At 44.4% G+C, this 14,770-nt stretch overlaps 1 protein-coding gene across 2 annotated transcripts in view; it reads right to left on the reverse strand.

Moving 5' to 3' along the window:
* DOK7 (docking protein 7) overlaps positions 1–14,770 on the reverse strand; it is a 463,238-nt gene that overhangs the window by 322,110 nt on the left and 126,358 nt on the right. For both annotated transcript variants that reach the window (XM_085642491.1, XM_085642490.1), the window contains exon 4: positions 14,140–14,340. In XM_085642491.1, coding sequence (XP_085498617.1) covers positions 14,140–14,340 — 201 coding nt within the window. The remainder of the gene's footprint in view (positions 1–14,139; positions 14,341–14,770) is intronic.

A 14,770-nucleotide genomic window follows, 5' to 3' on the forward strand; every position in this document is an offset into this window, starting at 1 on the left:
TCACAGGTCCACGTTTCCTGTAGAAGGCAAACATCATATTGGTTAACAAAACTAACTTAGTCAGGGGAATCTAATTTGGACTTGATACCAGCTAGGTTCCAAGACAAGAAAGTGCCTGATCTATTACTAAACAATGTATTATGGTGCGCAGCAGGCTGACTTAGTGCACTTGCCCTCATACCCGTCCTATGTTGTCTCGGCAGTATGACCCTAGGGGTGGCGGACACCCCTAAAGAGGCCAAGGAGGCAACGTCATGACCACCAGAAAAAACGCTTTCTGTTGCCCTCATTGACTTGGGAGGTGTGATACTTAATTTGTTCTGAGATTGTCAATTCCGGGAGCCTGAGTTATAAAAGTAGTTTAGATTATGGGCCTCTATCCTTGAACTAGACCCAAAAGGTATGTATTCAGAGATAAACCTTGGGAGTCGTGTATCTTCGAAATTAACAATAATACAATCACCCTGGATGTTTTTGGATCGTGAGCCTACCCATTGCACTCTTCTAACAAATAAAATCCGCCCGTTCAGGTGATTAGGGATACGTCTGTTCATGTTTAACCAATGACTCACTTTATTTTTTAATTCCTGGAAGGATTCAGTTTTACCAGCAGGTAATTCAGGGACACCGGTTAGAATTACGACGTAGGGAAGGGATTCAGGGGGTAAATGAATTTGGGTAAAGGGTAAACTGGGTGGGTTACCTGGAGAGTCCAAATCAAAAGCTACTCTCACATCCACAGTTTCCTTGGTGTTTGTACCCATGGGTGCGTTGGTTGGCCTTCCCTCCCGCCCAGATGGTTGGTAAGTGTGAGTGATAACCCCTCCCACCCGCCCTGGTAACTGGTGAGTATTTAGCCCTAATATAGGTGGATCAGTGCCTGAGCCTGAGTTGGTTAGTATGGGGGATTTATCAATTAGGGACGGTGCAGAGGTCGTGGAACTCCCATCATGCGGGCAATTAATTTTGCCAAAGTGCTTAGTGGACAATTTGACGACATTCTTTAATGAACAAAAATTGTCCAAGATTGTTTGTTCCAGCTTGTCAACTTTTTCTGTGACTATGTTAATCCTTTCTAGTAGTGGTAAGATTAGGGAACGGACAGACTGTTCTAGCTGGGAAATCAAGTCGCTACTATTTAGCGAGGGGGGGGCATATACTAATGTCAACCATAGGTAGGCAAAGCGAAGGACTTGGACTGTTGGGGATTACCGTGTTTTTAGATATCTTGGATATTTTCGCCTGCCTAGCACCATCCGGTACCCCACCCCTTTTCCTTTTTTGGTTGACAGACCTTAAAACTTTTACCCCGGCCCTTGTCTTATCAATAAAGGTTAGGTCTGATATCAAAGAGCGTTATCGCATCAAAAGGAATAGTGTATAACCCCCTTTTGGAGGGCGGTGCGGGTTTGCAAAGACATTGACAGTTGCAAGCCTATGGATGAATATTGCTCTTAGGAGGGTAAGTGTAAGTGAAACATGGGTGACACCCTCCATGTGAGAGTGAGTTGGCTGGTCTGCTCTCGCACTCCTTGAATCAGATAAGACTGAACCTTCATGCCAAGTGCGGAAAAAGATAGGAAAAAAAGTGCATTAGCGATGCTTCCGCCCCACTCTTTTGCAGATTATTACTAAGGGAACTGCTGCACACACACACCCGTGTGTGGCCGCCCTGGTACCTGTCAGCTCCGTCAGAGCCGTGACTCACGCGCCTCATCTGGAGCAGCGCGCACTCCCGCCCTCGTGCTGCTGCTGCCTGTGAGGGAAGCCTCCCTCCCCGTGACGCAGCGCGAAGGAATGATCGCTGTGCATCCGGCATTTCTAGCTGGCGGAAGGAGGGGCAGGAGACGAAATGAATAATTTACTCCCGTTCTTGCATTTCACCAGTTGCATCTGGGTAGAGAGAGTGCATAAATAACTACAGGCACCTGGCACGCGCAGGGCTTGACTCATTGTGGTTTCCTCTGGCTTCCCCAGATAGGCCTGAGCATCCTTTCCGGGATGTTCCCCAAAATGGCTGTCAGTCGCAGCATCTTTCTCATTGGCATTCCTCTGAGTTGTGCCACTCACTCATCCTCACCTGCCAAACTTGACCCAAAAATGCGGGTGGAGTCAGCCTTCTAAATCTGTAATCGTAATCCCATTATGGTCTATCGGAAACTAACACTTTTTTGGGAGGGTTTGAAAAGTGGATGACTCCATTGAAGTTTACGGAAGTATTAGTATTTTGCTTGCCAGGTGGGTAAATAGAAGTAAAACGGGTGACACCCGCTAAATGTCGGTGAGTTGACAGGTGGGCTAGACTTTTTTTCTCTCACCACTCAAGTGTTCATACTTTCTATCAAATTTAGAAATTGGGGTATTTAGGTTCGATTTTGTTAATTCACAAAACTTAAACAGCAACTTTACAGTTCAGCCAGGGCCCATTTTATTGACACGGGTTAAATGCTCGCTTGGCTTTTAGCCTGCAATTATATCACTACCTTTCTCCAGCAATAGTGTGCGGGCGCGCCTACAATAGACAACCACTGTGCACTCATTAAACTAGCGCTCGCCATGACGTATTTGCTCGCCTTTTTCTGCCGTCCCACTTGGACGGCCTCGCCTGCAAAAGGTTTCTTGTCTTTATGGGGCCATGTGTTTAAACACATGGCCCCATAAAGATAAGAAACCTTTTGCGACGCAAGGAAGGCAGACGAGCCCGTCCAAATGGGACGGCTCAGAAAGCCGAGCAAAAAACGTCACAAACACCTCTTTTCCAATGGCTGGCCACCGTTTAGCATAAACGGTGACGCCGGCCAATGGAAAAGAGGGGCGGGCTTATTGCCCCTTGCAGAAAATAACCAATGTCATTAAATCTCGCCAGCGAGACTGCGCATGTGAGCAGACTACGCTAGCGAGACCTAAAAATGGGGCCCTCAGAGGTGAGGTTGGTTGCCCACCAAGAGAATCTCAGTCTTGTCCCCATTCAGTTTGAGGGAGTTGTTGTTCATCCAAGCGGCCACTTTCATAAGGCAATTATTCTGGGTGTCATCTGCGTACGAGAACAGTCGGAGACCGCAGCTATCCACGATATCCGCCAGGGACCGTACATAAATATTCAACAAGGTCAGACTAAGGGACATATTTATGACTTTGTCATACATTGCAGCGCAGCAAATCACCTTGTTGCGCTGCACTGCGTGACAGGGAAAGGGGAGGAATGCACTGTATTAAAAAGAATACAGCTCATTCCTGCCTTTTCTCCTGCACTAGCGCCATTATGGCTAGCACCAATGCAGGCACTTCTGCACCATGCTGCAAGGGTGTCTGTATTGCATGTAGGATTGTTTTTGTGCAGGAAGGGACACCTTCCTGCACAAAATCTATCCTGAGAGGCATATTCCTCTATCTATGTGTGCTGCAGAATGCAGCATACATAGAAAGAGGAAGCAATGAAGAGAAATAAAGCAATTTCTCCGTGTTACACTTCTCCTGGGAAGGTGTACCTCTTTGGTGCATTCCCAGGTTTACCAGATCTGGTAAATCTGGGAATCCGTCAAAAACCATGGGAGTTGTGTGCAACATCCACACAAAGCCCATGGAATGCCTCCCTAGAGCAGAGTAAGTCAATGCCCTGATTTGCACTGTGCTGTTTTATGCGAGATTCATGACGCCACTCAGGGCCACGCAAAGTTGCCTTGCATGGCTTCATAAATCTCATTTTTCAGTTGCATCGCTCACGTACCACATTGCGTGGTGCATACATGAAGCAACTGGAGTCATACATATCGTCCTTATCTATAACTGTGTAGAATGCCAGATGAAAGCAGATATACTTTGAGCAGTGCTGTTTTGTTTAGACCTGGCAAGAGCGGTCCTGCAGAAATGAAATTAAGCTGAGCATGTACACCCATCTCTTCTATCTTTGGAGCAGTATGTTGTAGTTTACCGTGGCAAATGCAGCACTAAGTTCAGTGACACCAGTAGGGCTGATTCTGTACTAAAGCCGGCCCTAAAACCTGATTGAGAGGGGGATCACTTAATTCAATAAAAGCCGTGACCTTTGGTTTACGTGTTTTTCGAGAATTTTGGCCAGTATGGGTAAGAGCAAACCTGGCCTGTAGTTGGACCAATTTAGGAGGTCAAGAGTGGGTTTTTAGGCAGTGACCTTACCATTGCATGTTTCCAGTCTTTGGAAACTCGACCTTCTGAAAGTTCAAATGTTGATTTGTTAGTTCCAGGAGATGTGGACATAGTTTGCAAAGAAGCAAGAAGAAAGAGGGTCTAATGCTGATCCTGATTTGATGGAATTAAGAAACCTAGTAAAAGTCAGGAGGTCCATGGGCAATAAAGTGCTCAAAGAGCAAGATGAGATTGAGCACAGGGTACTTTCCTCTCCTGTGATCAGTTGAGAACAGACAGTAGCAGCACTTGTAGTAACTATGTCTGTTAGTGATTGAACACCACCATGTTCGGGCATAGAAGAAGAGGAAGCCCGAAAATCGTCTACCTCTTTGGAAAAGAAGCCTCCTCAAGAGTTGGCTCTTCTGCTGATAACCACCATACTCAAACATAAATATACAGCATATCCCTCTGTATACAAGCATTTATTTGGACCACAAATGTGCACCCACATATGTGTATTGCTTTGTATAAACCTGTATAATTATGTTTATAAATATATAGGTATTCTTTAGTTCTGCTAAACAAATGTACATTGTTATATTAAATGTTTAACATGTATATAGGTGACTGCGTAAATAAGCAAATCTTTTATCATAACTATTTATCTACTATTGCTTCACTATTGAATTACAAATAAATAAATACATATAAAAAACAAATAAATTAACAAAGTACAGCAACACTTGAAAGTCTGAGTTTATTAAATACAAATTAAATCTATGTAAGGCTGGGAAGCCGGCGGACCAATGTGGCTCGTACTGGCCGATCTTGTTGCTCAATGTGGAGGCGAAAGCTCTTGCCAAGGTCCTTTGCGGATTGAGTCGATCAGTGGTCACAGAATTGGTCCATGGATACGTTTCAGGAATGTATGCGCCAGACTGCTAGCTGGCTCAGGAAAAATTCCTTGCAATTCAATGGGGGAAAAACAGAGGTGGTATACTGCTTCACTACCAGAATGTCTCAACATCTACCGTTGGAGTTCAAGCTTACCCCCGAGGATGAATCCCTGGCTCCAGTCAAAACGGTGCGTAATTTGGGGGTCTTGGTGGATGATAATCTCCAAATGGAGTCACAGGCCAACAAAACTGCTAGCGTCTGCTTTTCCCTGCTGCGCATGCTACGGCAGATCCTTCCGTTACTGCCTAAGGACACTCAATCTCTTGTAGTAAGGAGTATAATTTGGAGCAGACTGGACAACTGCAACTCCCTGTATTTGGGAGCACCACAATATATCTTGCAGGGGCTGCAGAGAGTCCAGTCCATGGCAGCAAAGCTGGCGTTAAATAGGCAGCGCAGGTCTTCTACGACTTTGGCCTTGAGAGATCTTCATTGGTTGCCTATTAAGGAAAGAGTCTGTTTTAAATCTCTTTGTATTGTGTACAGAGCAGTACATGACTTGGGCCCAGTTCCACTGCAGGAGAAGTTTACCTGGTATAATCCCAAGAGGTAGCTTCGCTCCTCTAGTGCAAATCTGATAATGATAACCAGATTTAAGAGATCCAGGATGGGGCAGAGCTTTTGGTGTGGCTGCCGCACGCCTATGGAACGAGTTGCCCCAGAATATTAGACAGGCCAATTCCCTGACCTGCTTTAGGAAGAGTCTGAAAACCAGGCTGTTCCCAAGGGTTGAACATTAGGCCTTCCCACTGATAGTCTGGTCTGTTCCTGTGGTGGCTGTATTCAAGTCTAAGCGCCAGGATACCCGTAGGGTGACAGTTCGCGCTATATAAGCTTTCAATACATACATACATACATTGATCAATCTGGCTTTATGCCACGGAGAAGTACTCGTCATAACCTTCGGCGTCTCTACGGGGTGTTGTACATGACCGAGGATGTGGGAGACACCCAGACATCATTGATGGCGCTGGACACGTCAATGGCCTTTGACCGGATTGAATGGCCTTATTTGTTCCTGGTGCTGCGGAGGTTGGGTTTTGGACTGACCTTCTGCAGCTGGGTATGGCTCCTATATGAGCGGCCTTCGGTGTGGGTTAACGGGGCTGTATCTAGGGCCTTCTCCTTACGGAGGCAGGGATGCCCTCTGTCCCCTCTCCTCTTTGCCCTGGTGCTGGAGCCCTTGACTCATTGGATCAGGAGGGATCCTTCGATCTGGAGTCTAGCGGCAACGGATGATTGGGAGGAGCGGATATCTCTATATGCAGACAATATCATCCTATATCTGGCAAGGCCATATCACTCGATTGCCCAAGTGGTCCACCTTTTTGAGTAGTTTGGTAGCTACTCCGGCTATACCATCAACTGGTCAAAGTCCGTGATCTTTCCCTTATCGTGTTCTCCCACTAGAGTTCCGTCTAGGTGCTCTGCCCCGGTGGTCCTGGAAGGATTCAAGTATTTAGGGCTATACATAACTCGTGAAAGACAGGAGTTCTTTAAAAAGAATATTGAGACCCAGTTGACTCGCCTGCAGGCAGATGTGGCCCACTGGCGTACTCTCATGCTTTCTCTGATGGGGAGGGCGGCCATGTTCAAGATGCTAACACTGCCGAGGCTACTGTATGTGCTCCTTAACACCCCCTATCCGATCCCGGGGAGTGTTTTTAAAAGGATCTCTCAGGCGGTACGAACCTTGTTGTGGGATGGACGGTCCCCTAGGATAGCGCTACACAAGCTGCACAGGGGGGTATACAATGGAGGGCTGGCAGTACCGGATGTTAAACTATACTACTGGGCGGCACAACTACAGGTAGTTAATGATTGGGTGTATGTTGACAGGAACAAACCCGCCTACAGGGTGGACAGAATGGTTATGCCACGGGGCACTTGTGAAACTCTTCTGTATGCCTGTAGAAGCAAGGGGGTGCTGCCAGATCATACGAGGGTAGTCGGCCACTGTTGGAAGGAGGCAAATCGGCTCCTGGGTCGGGCTGGCAAGCTTACTGGTAAGACTCCACTTTGGCAGGGAGACTTGTTGAGGGAAGTGGCGATGCTATCGGGGTTCAAGGGTTGGCAGCAAATCGACATTGATTATATGGGGGACGTCTGGAAGGGAGACACCATACGCCCTTTTCAGTACCTCCAGAAGGAATACAGTCTTCATACCTCACAGAGATATCAATATGTGCACCTCCATCATTCGGTTCGCTCCCACATACCTAGTGGCACGGTGATATCAGAGTACTCCCCGATGGAGGATCGTTTGTTGCTCGACCCAATCGAGGAGAAACCCACATCCACCATCTTTCGGAAATTAATAAACAATATACCAGATCCTTTGGTTAGTCTCAGAGCGGCCTGGGTTCAGTACCTTGGGAGCCTCGAGGATGAGGATTGGCAGGTTGCGCTCCACTGGCCCAGGGAAATAGCTATCCGTTCTAGGTTACGGCTCATACAGTTCAAAATCCTTCATCGCACATACTACCCTCGCACCCACCTTTATACATGGGGAAGGTGTCTGTCGGCGCTCTGTGTGCGGGGCTGTCATCGGGAGGGCTCCTTCATTCACATCATTTGGGAGTGCCCGGTGATCAGTACGTTCTGGGTGAAAGTTACGGACACTATGTCCAGAGTTGCGGGAGTACCGGTCCCGATGGACCCGAGGTGGCTCCTCCTTCTGATCAAGGGGGACAGCAACGGGTCAAGGTATGTGGAGATTTGGCTTGCCGTGGGGGTAGCAAAAGGAATATTGCTAGGGCATGGGGAGTGTGGGTGCCCCCTTTGTGGGAGGATTGGCAGCGGGACCTAGACTGGTGTCAGAGAGCGGAAGAAACGGTATATAAAAGCAGGGGGTGTACGAAAAAATGGAAGAACATTTGGGCGCCATGGCGCATATACAGAGAGGCGGGTGGAGATATAGTCTAATTATATGGATGAAGGACAATTGTAATTTCCTGATGTGTAAATCCCGAATGATGTTTGTATTGTTCCCTAATGTGCTATTTGTACATGGCTTTGTACCATATGGTCTTACGAGCATTGTTAAAATAAAAAAAGATTACAAAAAACAAAATCTATGTATGTTTCCTCCCTTATACATATATCCCTTCCATATACTTATGTATCTTTATATTTATTACTTTACTTCTAACTCAGCATCTCCAATGCACTATTTTTCTCCCTATGCCTCTCTCAATCTCCACTCTCTGACTCATCCCAAATCCCATTCTACTACTGTGATCCCCCAAATAACCATTTCTAGACTCTTCCCTCCTCTACCCCCTACTTGCATCATATCATGCCTCTTTTACTATTCAGATCTCCCAAACAAGCCTTTTGAAACCCTTCTCTGTGAGTCTCCCCCTCCACCTCCCCTTTACTCATTCCAAACCTCCTACTACTGCTATGAGCTGCCCCCCCCCCAAAAAAATCACTTTCTAGACCTTCCCTCTTCTATCCCTCCACTTTCCTTTTCAATCCAACTAAAAGACTAACATGTCTACAGCTCAAATTAATTTCATATTTCCCTAATCTAATTCCCCACTAATCCGGTTTTGGGTTATAGAGTAGCATCCTACCTGCCGAAAAGTGCTTCTTCACCTCATCTGGGGTAGCAAGTGCAATATAAATGAAAACCCTTCCCTCTTCTATCCCTCCACCATAATTTTTCAATCGAAATAACAAACTGACAAGTCCACTCTTCGAATTAATTTCATATCACACTATACTAATTTACCACTAATCCTTTTTGGGTTCCCAGAGTAGCGTGCTACTCGCCGAAAACCCGCTTCAGCGCCTCGTCAGGGGTAGTACATATACATATAAATACAATTACGATACAATTACAAAACGAATATCATCTGAAACAATAAAATTAGCATACTGCAAAATAAAAAAAGAGAGGACCTCTGAAATACGGGAGCACCAGCTACCTGCTGGTCCTGGAGTGCGAAATAACAGTGAACCAGAGAAAGTGAAATTGTTGGTTAGAGACAGGGAGAACAAGATAGACTCACAGTCAGGGATAGGAAGATTGTTAATTTTACACGGATACTGAGCGTTAAAGATAATCACAATCCCACTGCTTTCCTGTCCTGGTGGTCCTATCTAACTATTTGATACTCTCAGGGTAGTGTAGCAATGATATCTGGCAACAAGGCGTCATTGTGCCAAGTTTCAGTTAAGAAGAGAGCATCCAGGGCATAATCCAATAAAAAAAAATATATATATTCTATTTGATGTTTGGCTAAAGAGCAACAATCAATATTAAAGAACTGGTAGCAGGTGTTTTTAGGCTCTGACGGGCAGAGGTTTTGAGTGGCAGAGAATGATAAATGTCTGAGGGAGGGGAATACATCTGACTCCATATTTCAAATACTGCATCTTGAGAGAAAACCTTGAAACTACAGTGGGGACATCTCAAATTCTCCGTAGCCAAATTCCAAGTGGAGAAGCATAGCTATGTGGTTGCGGGACGTAGGGCTAGTAATTCACCAGCAGGGTAACTGAGCCTGCCTGATGTACAGTCCCAGCATTTCTGGCCCCTGGTCCTGTTCGGGCACGGACAGGTGCGGATGGGCGCACACGGACTTGCCTTTAGCATACTAATGATGTGTACGCGCCATAGCCGCATTTAAATAGGCCTGGCGGGATCAGGAGCAAAACTCTAAGCTCTATAGAGCTAACTGCTCTATCAAAACGGTCCGGATTACCAAATCAAATGCCAGTTGACATTGATGACCACAACTCAGTAAGTCCATAGGAGCAGTCCATCTGCCCTTCCACTTTTGCTACCCTTGCCTTTTTGACCAGCAACACTTCTTGCTTTGCTTCACAGAAGAAAAAGTAATGCCGAATTAGCTGAGCGTTCAACAACCTTACACCTTCAAACTGTCTCTTGGGACATGATTGGCAGCTGTGGCAGTTAAAATGGGACGCACCTTGTGTAACCGAATATCAAATACTCACATACTTCTATTCAAGTATATCTAGCATGTTTGACACTTCCGATGCACGTTTTTAAAAACGTTTTCAATAGATTACACAATTATTCTTTTAACGGTTGCAATGGAAAAATTGAGAAGCGTGTTAGTCATAGAGTTGGTTAATGCATACAACACAATGAAACACACAACCCTTCACCTAAATGGTTAATTTGCCACTTGGATGGTATTTCATAAGTTTCCTTACAGGACAATACCATAACATAACAAAGATTACAATTATGAATCTCAGCCATGTCTTCCTAGAAAACAATCACATCATATTTACTAATCATTTTCAAGTTTACAGCTACAGGTCTTTCCACATTTCCACCAAGATTGAGGAGAGACATGCAGGGGTCAGGGGAGAAGTCAGCATTTAAACTAACTCTGTGACTGTCACCAGGAAGAGCTAGCATGGAATATATTTTGCTCTAATATAATTTCACAGCGTCAAATGATCCCATGGAAAACAAACTGCTAGAATTTAGTATCAGAACTACAGAAATGCAATCCAGCTTATGCTTTCAAGCACATTTAAAATTGGCATTTTAAGTCAATTTAATTTACTTATTTTTTCAATGTTAAGATAAGAACGGTAAGACTCCTCGTCTCCTCAGGAAATTTCCATTTGGTTCCCAATTAAAAGCAGAAACCGATGGGCTGATTCACAAAGGAGAATTTAGTTGCAAAGCATGATTACGACCAAGCTTACTCTTTTTGCAACTGCCAGGAATTGACTAAGTGTTTCTGTCAGACTTAAATGGTTTTAAGATTGTGAATTTTACCACAAGTGCAGGGATATCTGCACTTGTAAATGCCACTACAAAAAGTATATGTAGAGATTTGCTTCTACGCCTGAGTGTACTTTTCCATTTCATAAACATTCCTAGAAGTGCCCATGGAAATCTGTGCCATGTGCAGGTTTCCACACACAGCTTTCCAGGTATACTTCAAGAATGTTATGTGACTTTAAGAAAAAACAAAATCTACAATTCCCCCAGCTTGGAGTTTTACATAAACAAGAAATTAAGGCAGTGGGAACAGAGCCCTGTGTGCTATCTCACACTTTCTTTCCTGTGGAGCAAATGCCCCCATCAAATATGGGAGTAATCCATACCGCTCTAGAAGGGGACTTACACCATTCCTGAGCTGCAGTACGTCTCTGACTGTTCCCACAAGGAATAGGTGTTGGATCGAATGTGTAGTATCCGGCTGGATACGTTCTAGTGTTTGCCCTGCTGTACCATACACTAAACACCCACCCACCACAGGCGTCACCAGTCAGGTGACCCTGATAATAAAAGGGGTCGAGCGCACGTGCTCTGGGCCAGTTATCTGACCTAACTAACGGCGTCTGTGTTGTTCTTTATCCAAGCATGTGGGCCAAGCGCCCGCCACAACTACAGAATGGTCACAAAGATACATGTTTGTGGGCGTTCCTAAACGTCAAAGCCAAACCTTTCCTAGGAATGCCCTCCTTCCATCTCTTGAGTAGGAATTAAAAGTGTGGCTTCCAACACACTTGTGGTCGAGCTATCCACACTTGAAAAACCATTAACGTCTGCCAGAAATATCTTTGTGTATTCCTGGTAGGTGTAAAAAAGGTAAATTTGGTCTAAAATCTGTGTTTATGACCATATTTACCTTTGTGACTCAGCCTCAAGTCACTACCCTCTAAAGTAACAAGAAGTAGAAAACATCTGAGTTTGCACAGTCAGAAATACATACTCTCAACAGAGGGCCCGATATGTGAAGAGAATGAGGCTTCCTGATCTAGTCAGATACCCACATGTTTTACTTTGGGTTTCAAGACAGTCGGTCTACCAAAAGTGTTTGGGAGGAGTACTGTATTTGCTCCTGGTTTACCCTCTTTCAAACTCCTAAAATATTTACTTCAGTTTTGGAGACATTTACTTGCATCCTGTTACTCTTCACCCATGTTTGAATGTAGGGTATGGATTTTAGTGATAGTTTAGAATGAGAGAGATCAATAGAAAAATACGGCTGGGTGTCATCTATATATGAATTACTATTAAATTCAATCTGGCTGAATAGAATAAAGGATGTCCAATGTGAGTCGTGATTGGCCAAATCAAGGGGGAGTTTACGGATAACGACTGACTATATACATGAGTTCCATCTAGAATTTTTTTGAAAAAGGTCGATGAATACATCACTTTAGACTTAGATTTTCTTAATTTAACATTCTCTCTTAGCACATGGAAAGGTTTTGCCCTTTTTAGTGATAAATTGGCATCTATATGTTTCTTAACATATTCAAATATAGTGCTGAACTTAAAGCTAACTTTCTTTTTAACTTGTCTGACCAGGAAACTTGTATTTTAGCTGCATAGTTAACTTTCCTAACCTTCTTTATCTGTCACACTAAGCTTATGAGCTGAATTAGGTCAACCCCCCTCAAACCATAGGTTGGAGCGTCATTCATATTACAGCCATTGGTTGTTGTAACCGTCAGTTATGAAGCCCAGAGATTTTCCTATTCACACACATGCAGCCAGTTGATTGGAGGAGTAGAAGGAGTGCACACAGGGAGGGTCAGACTTTTTTCTACTTTCTTCTGGGTCTAGTACGAAAGATGAGCGTGTGTTGCAATTGATGGAATGAGGTAAGACCATAATGAGGTAACCCTCTATTACAATGGCAGAGGCAGATTGTTCAACGGCTTTTCTTGGCCCGGTCTTAACTGCAATGGTAATGTCACTCCAGATTTGCAAACACTGCCACTCTTGCGTCTGTGCCTCTGCTTATTGTGGCCAGGGTTTTGATAGCACCATCGCTATTTATGGCATGTGCAGCTCCTTCTTCTGTTTCAGTAGCCAATGCTGGATCTTGAAGCACTGAAGTCGATCCAACTTTTCCAGCTCAACGCTTGTAGGCACAGCATTGGAAGGAAGGTAGTAGAAAATGGTGTAATGCTCAGCACCCACCTGTGTGAGATCCTGGACACAACACGTACAGCTCCCGCGCCTCTTTCAGTGGCGTAGTTCCCTTCTGTTCTCCCATGCCTGATGATCATGCTGTTGCAAGCAGCATAAAGTCCCCAAGCACTTCAGCACCTAGCTTTGGACAGAGGGCACACACTGTTGCTTTGAGTTCATATGCTCCTTTTGTCGATTCTCTGCGACCCTTGCTTATGGGCCTAGCTTGCGACTCCAGTTCCATGCTGATGGTGCAGTTTCCTCCGTAGGTAAAGAGGATTAGTGTGCTAATTTGAACATTCAGAAATGGCTGCTGAGTGATGGGGCAAATCTGAACAGGCATTAATGATTACTGAGTGGAGGGGCAAATCAGAACATGCTCGGAAAATTGAGTATTAATGACGGGAGAACACACAAGCTTTTTGAAAGATGGTGCAAATATGAACATTCATTTTAAATCAATAGGCGATGGAGAAAATAACTTGCTTTTAGAATTAATGACTGATAATGCAAATTTACCCATTCCTTCCTTCTACACCCATTCAGCCACAAATGCAGTAAACCATTCATCCATGTACTCATTCATCCAATCATATGTTGCACTCAATCCCCTTACAATCTACGCACCTGCCCACTTACCCAGGCTCTCCGTCATGCATTGATCTATTCACTCACCCATTCATCCTTTCAAGTTCCCATTGACTTATTCCCACATTAACCATTCGCACAACCATGTGCACAATATTTCAACAATAAATTTCACTATACAAGCAGGACTAAGGTACTGGCTTTGGAGATGTGAGATATTCCTTCTTTGTGAGTTCATATTATGTTCCCAGGGCTAGGTGGTAATTGTTGTATTAACTTGAGTGTGCTTATAGCACTATAGTAAAGCTGTATCCTGCTTGTTCCTCTAAGTATATGGGCTATGTCCACGCTTAATAAAATACCTAAACTACTATTTTTTAAAGGAATAATGACCTCACTACTGCCGAAACATTATTCTCTAATTAGTAGCAATGCAAATGTAAAATGATTAATGTAGTGTACAGGATGTATTTTTAAAGAAACATTTTTAAAGAAACATGCTCAAGCTAGACAATTGCATCTGTATGGTAAATCAATTAGACAAGTGTAAGCGTTGTACTTACAGTACCCACACCGTGTACCTCCTTCAAAAACGAATCCATTGGGAACAGACCCATAGCGGCGCAGATCCGTCAGCTTCCATTGTCCAATGACAACAGGGGGGAGGTCCCGCGCGAGCACTAGAATGTCATTGCAGATATGAAGAGTAGCTGGCCCACTCTCCAGTTTGGTACCAGGCAAAACTCCAACGTGAAATCGGTACACTGTTGAATGGGACAGAAAACTTTCATTAGGAAACACAGAATACGCATTCCTAAGATTTCCAGGGATAGAAAGCAACCACTGGTTAGTGAACTGAATGACACACAATAGCCCGTTTACGGTTCCTACCACTGTAGTCAGCTAATCAATTTCTCAGTGATCCAACACTCCATTTTGTAAGATTAGTGCACACAAATGTTCTCTAGATTGTGTTGCTCCTCAGTAAGTGCAGTGTCAGTATTTAGAGGTCATAGCTGACTACTGAACTGTCCCTTCATCACATTTAAGTTGTACTCACAAATCGAGTTAAGCTGGATGGGTACTACAAGTGCAGAGTAGGCGAAAACTGTACAGCTGTGCTTGGGTTGGACTGGAGAAAATGACATTCAGCAGGAGTAAGACGATAGAGATGCATGTGGTTTTTAATTGGAG

Source organism: Triturus cristatus, chromosome 2_2 (genome assembly GCF_964204655.1).
Source record: "Triturus cristatus chromosome 2_2, aTriCri1.1, whole genome shotgun sequence".
Taxonomy (NCBI): domain Eukaryota; kingdom Metazoa; phylum Chordata; class Amphibia; order Caudata; family Salamandridae; genus Triturus; species Triturus cristatus.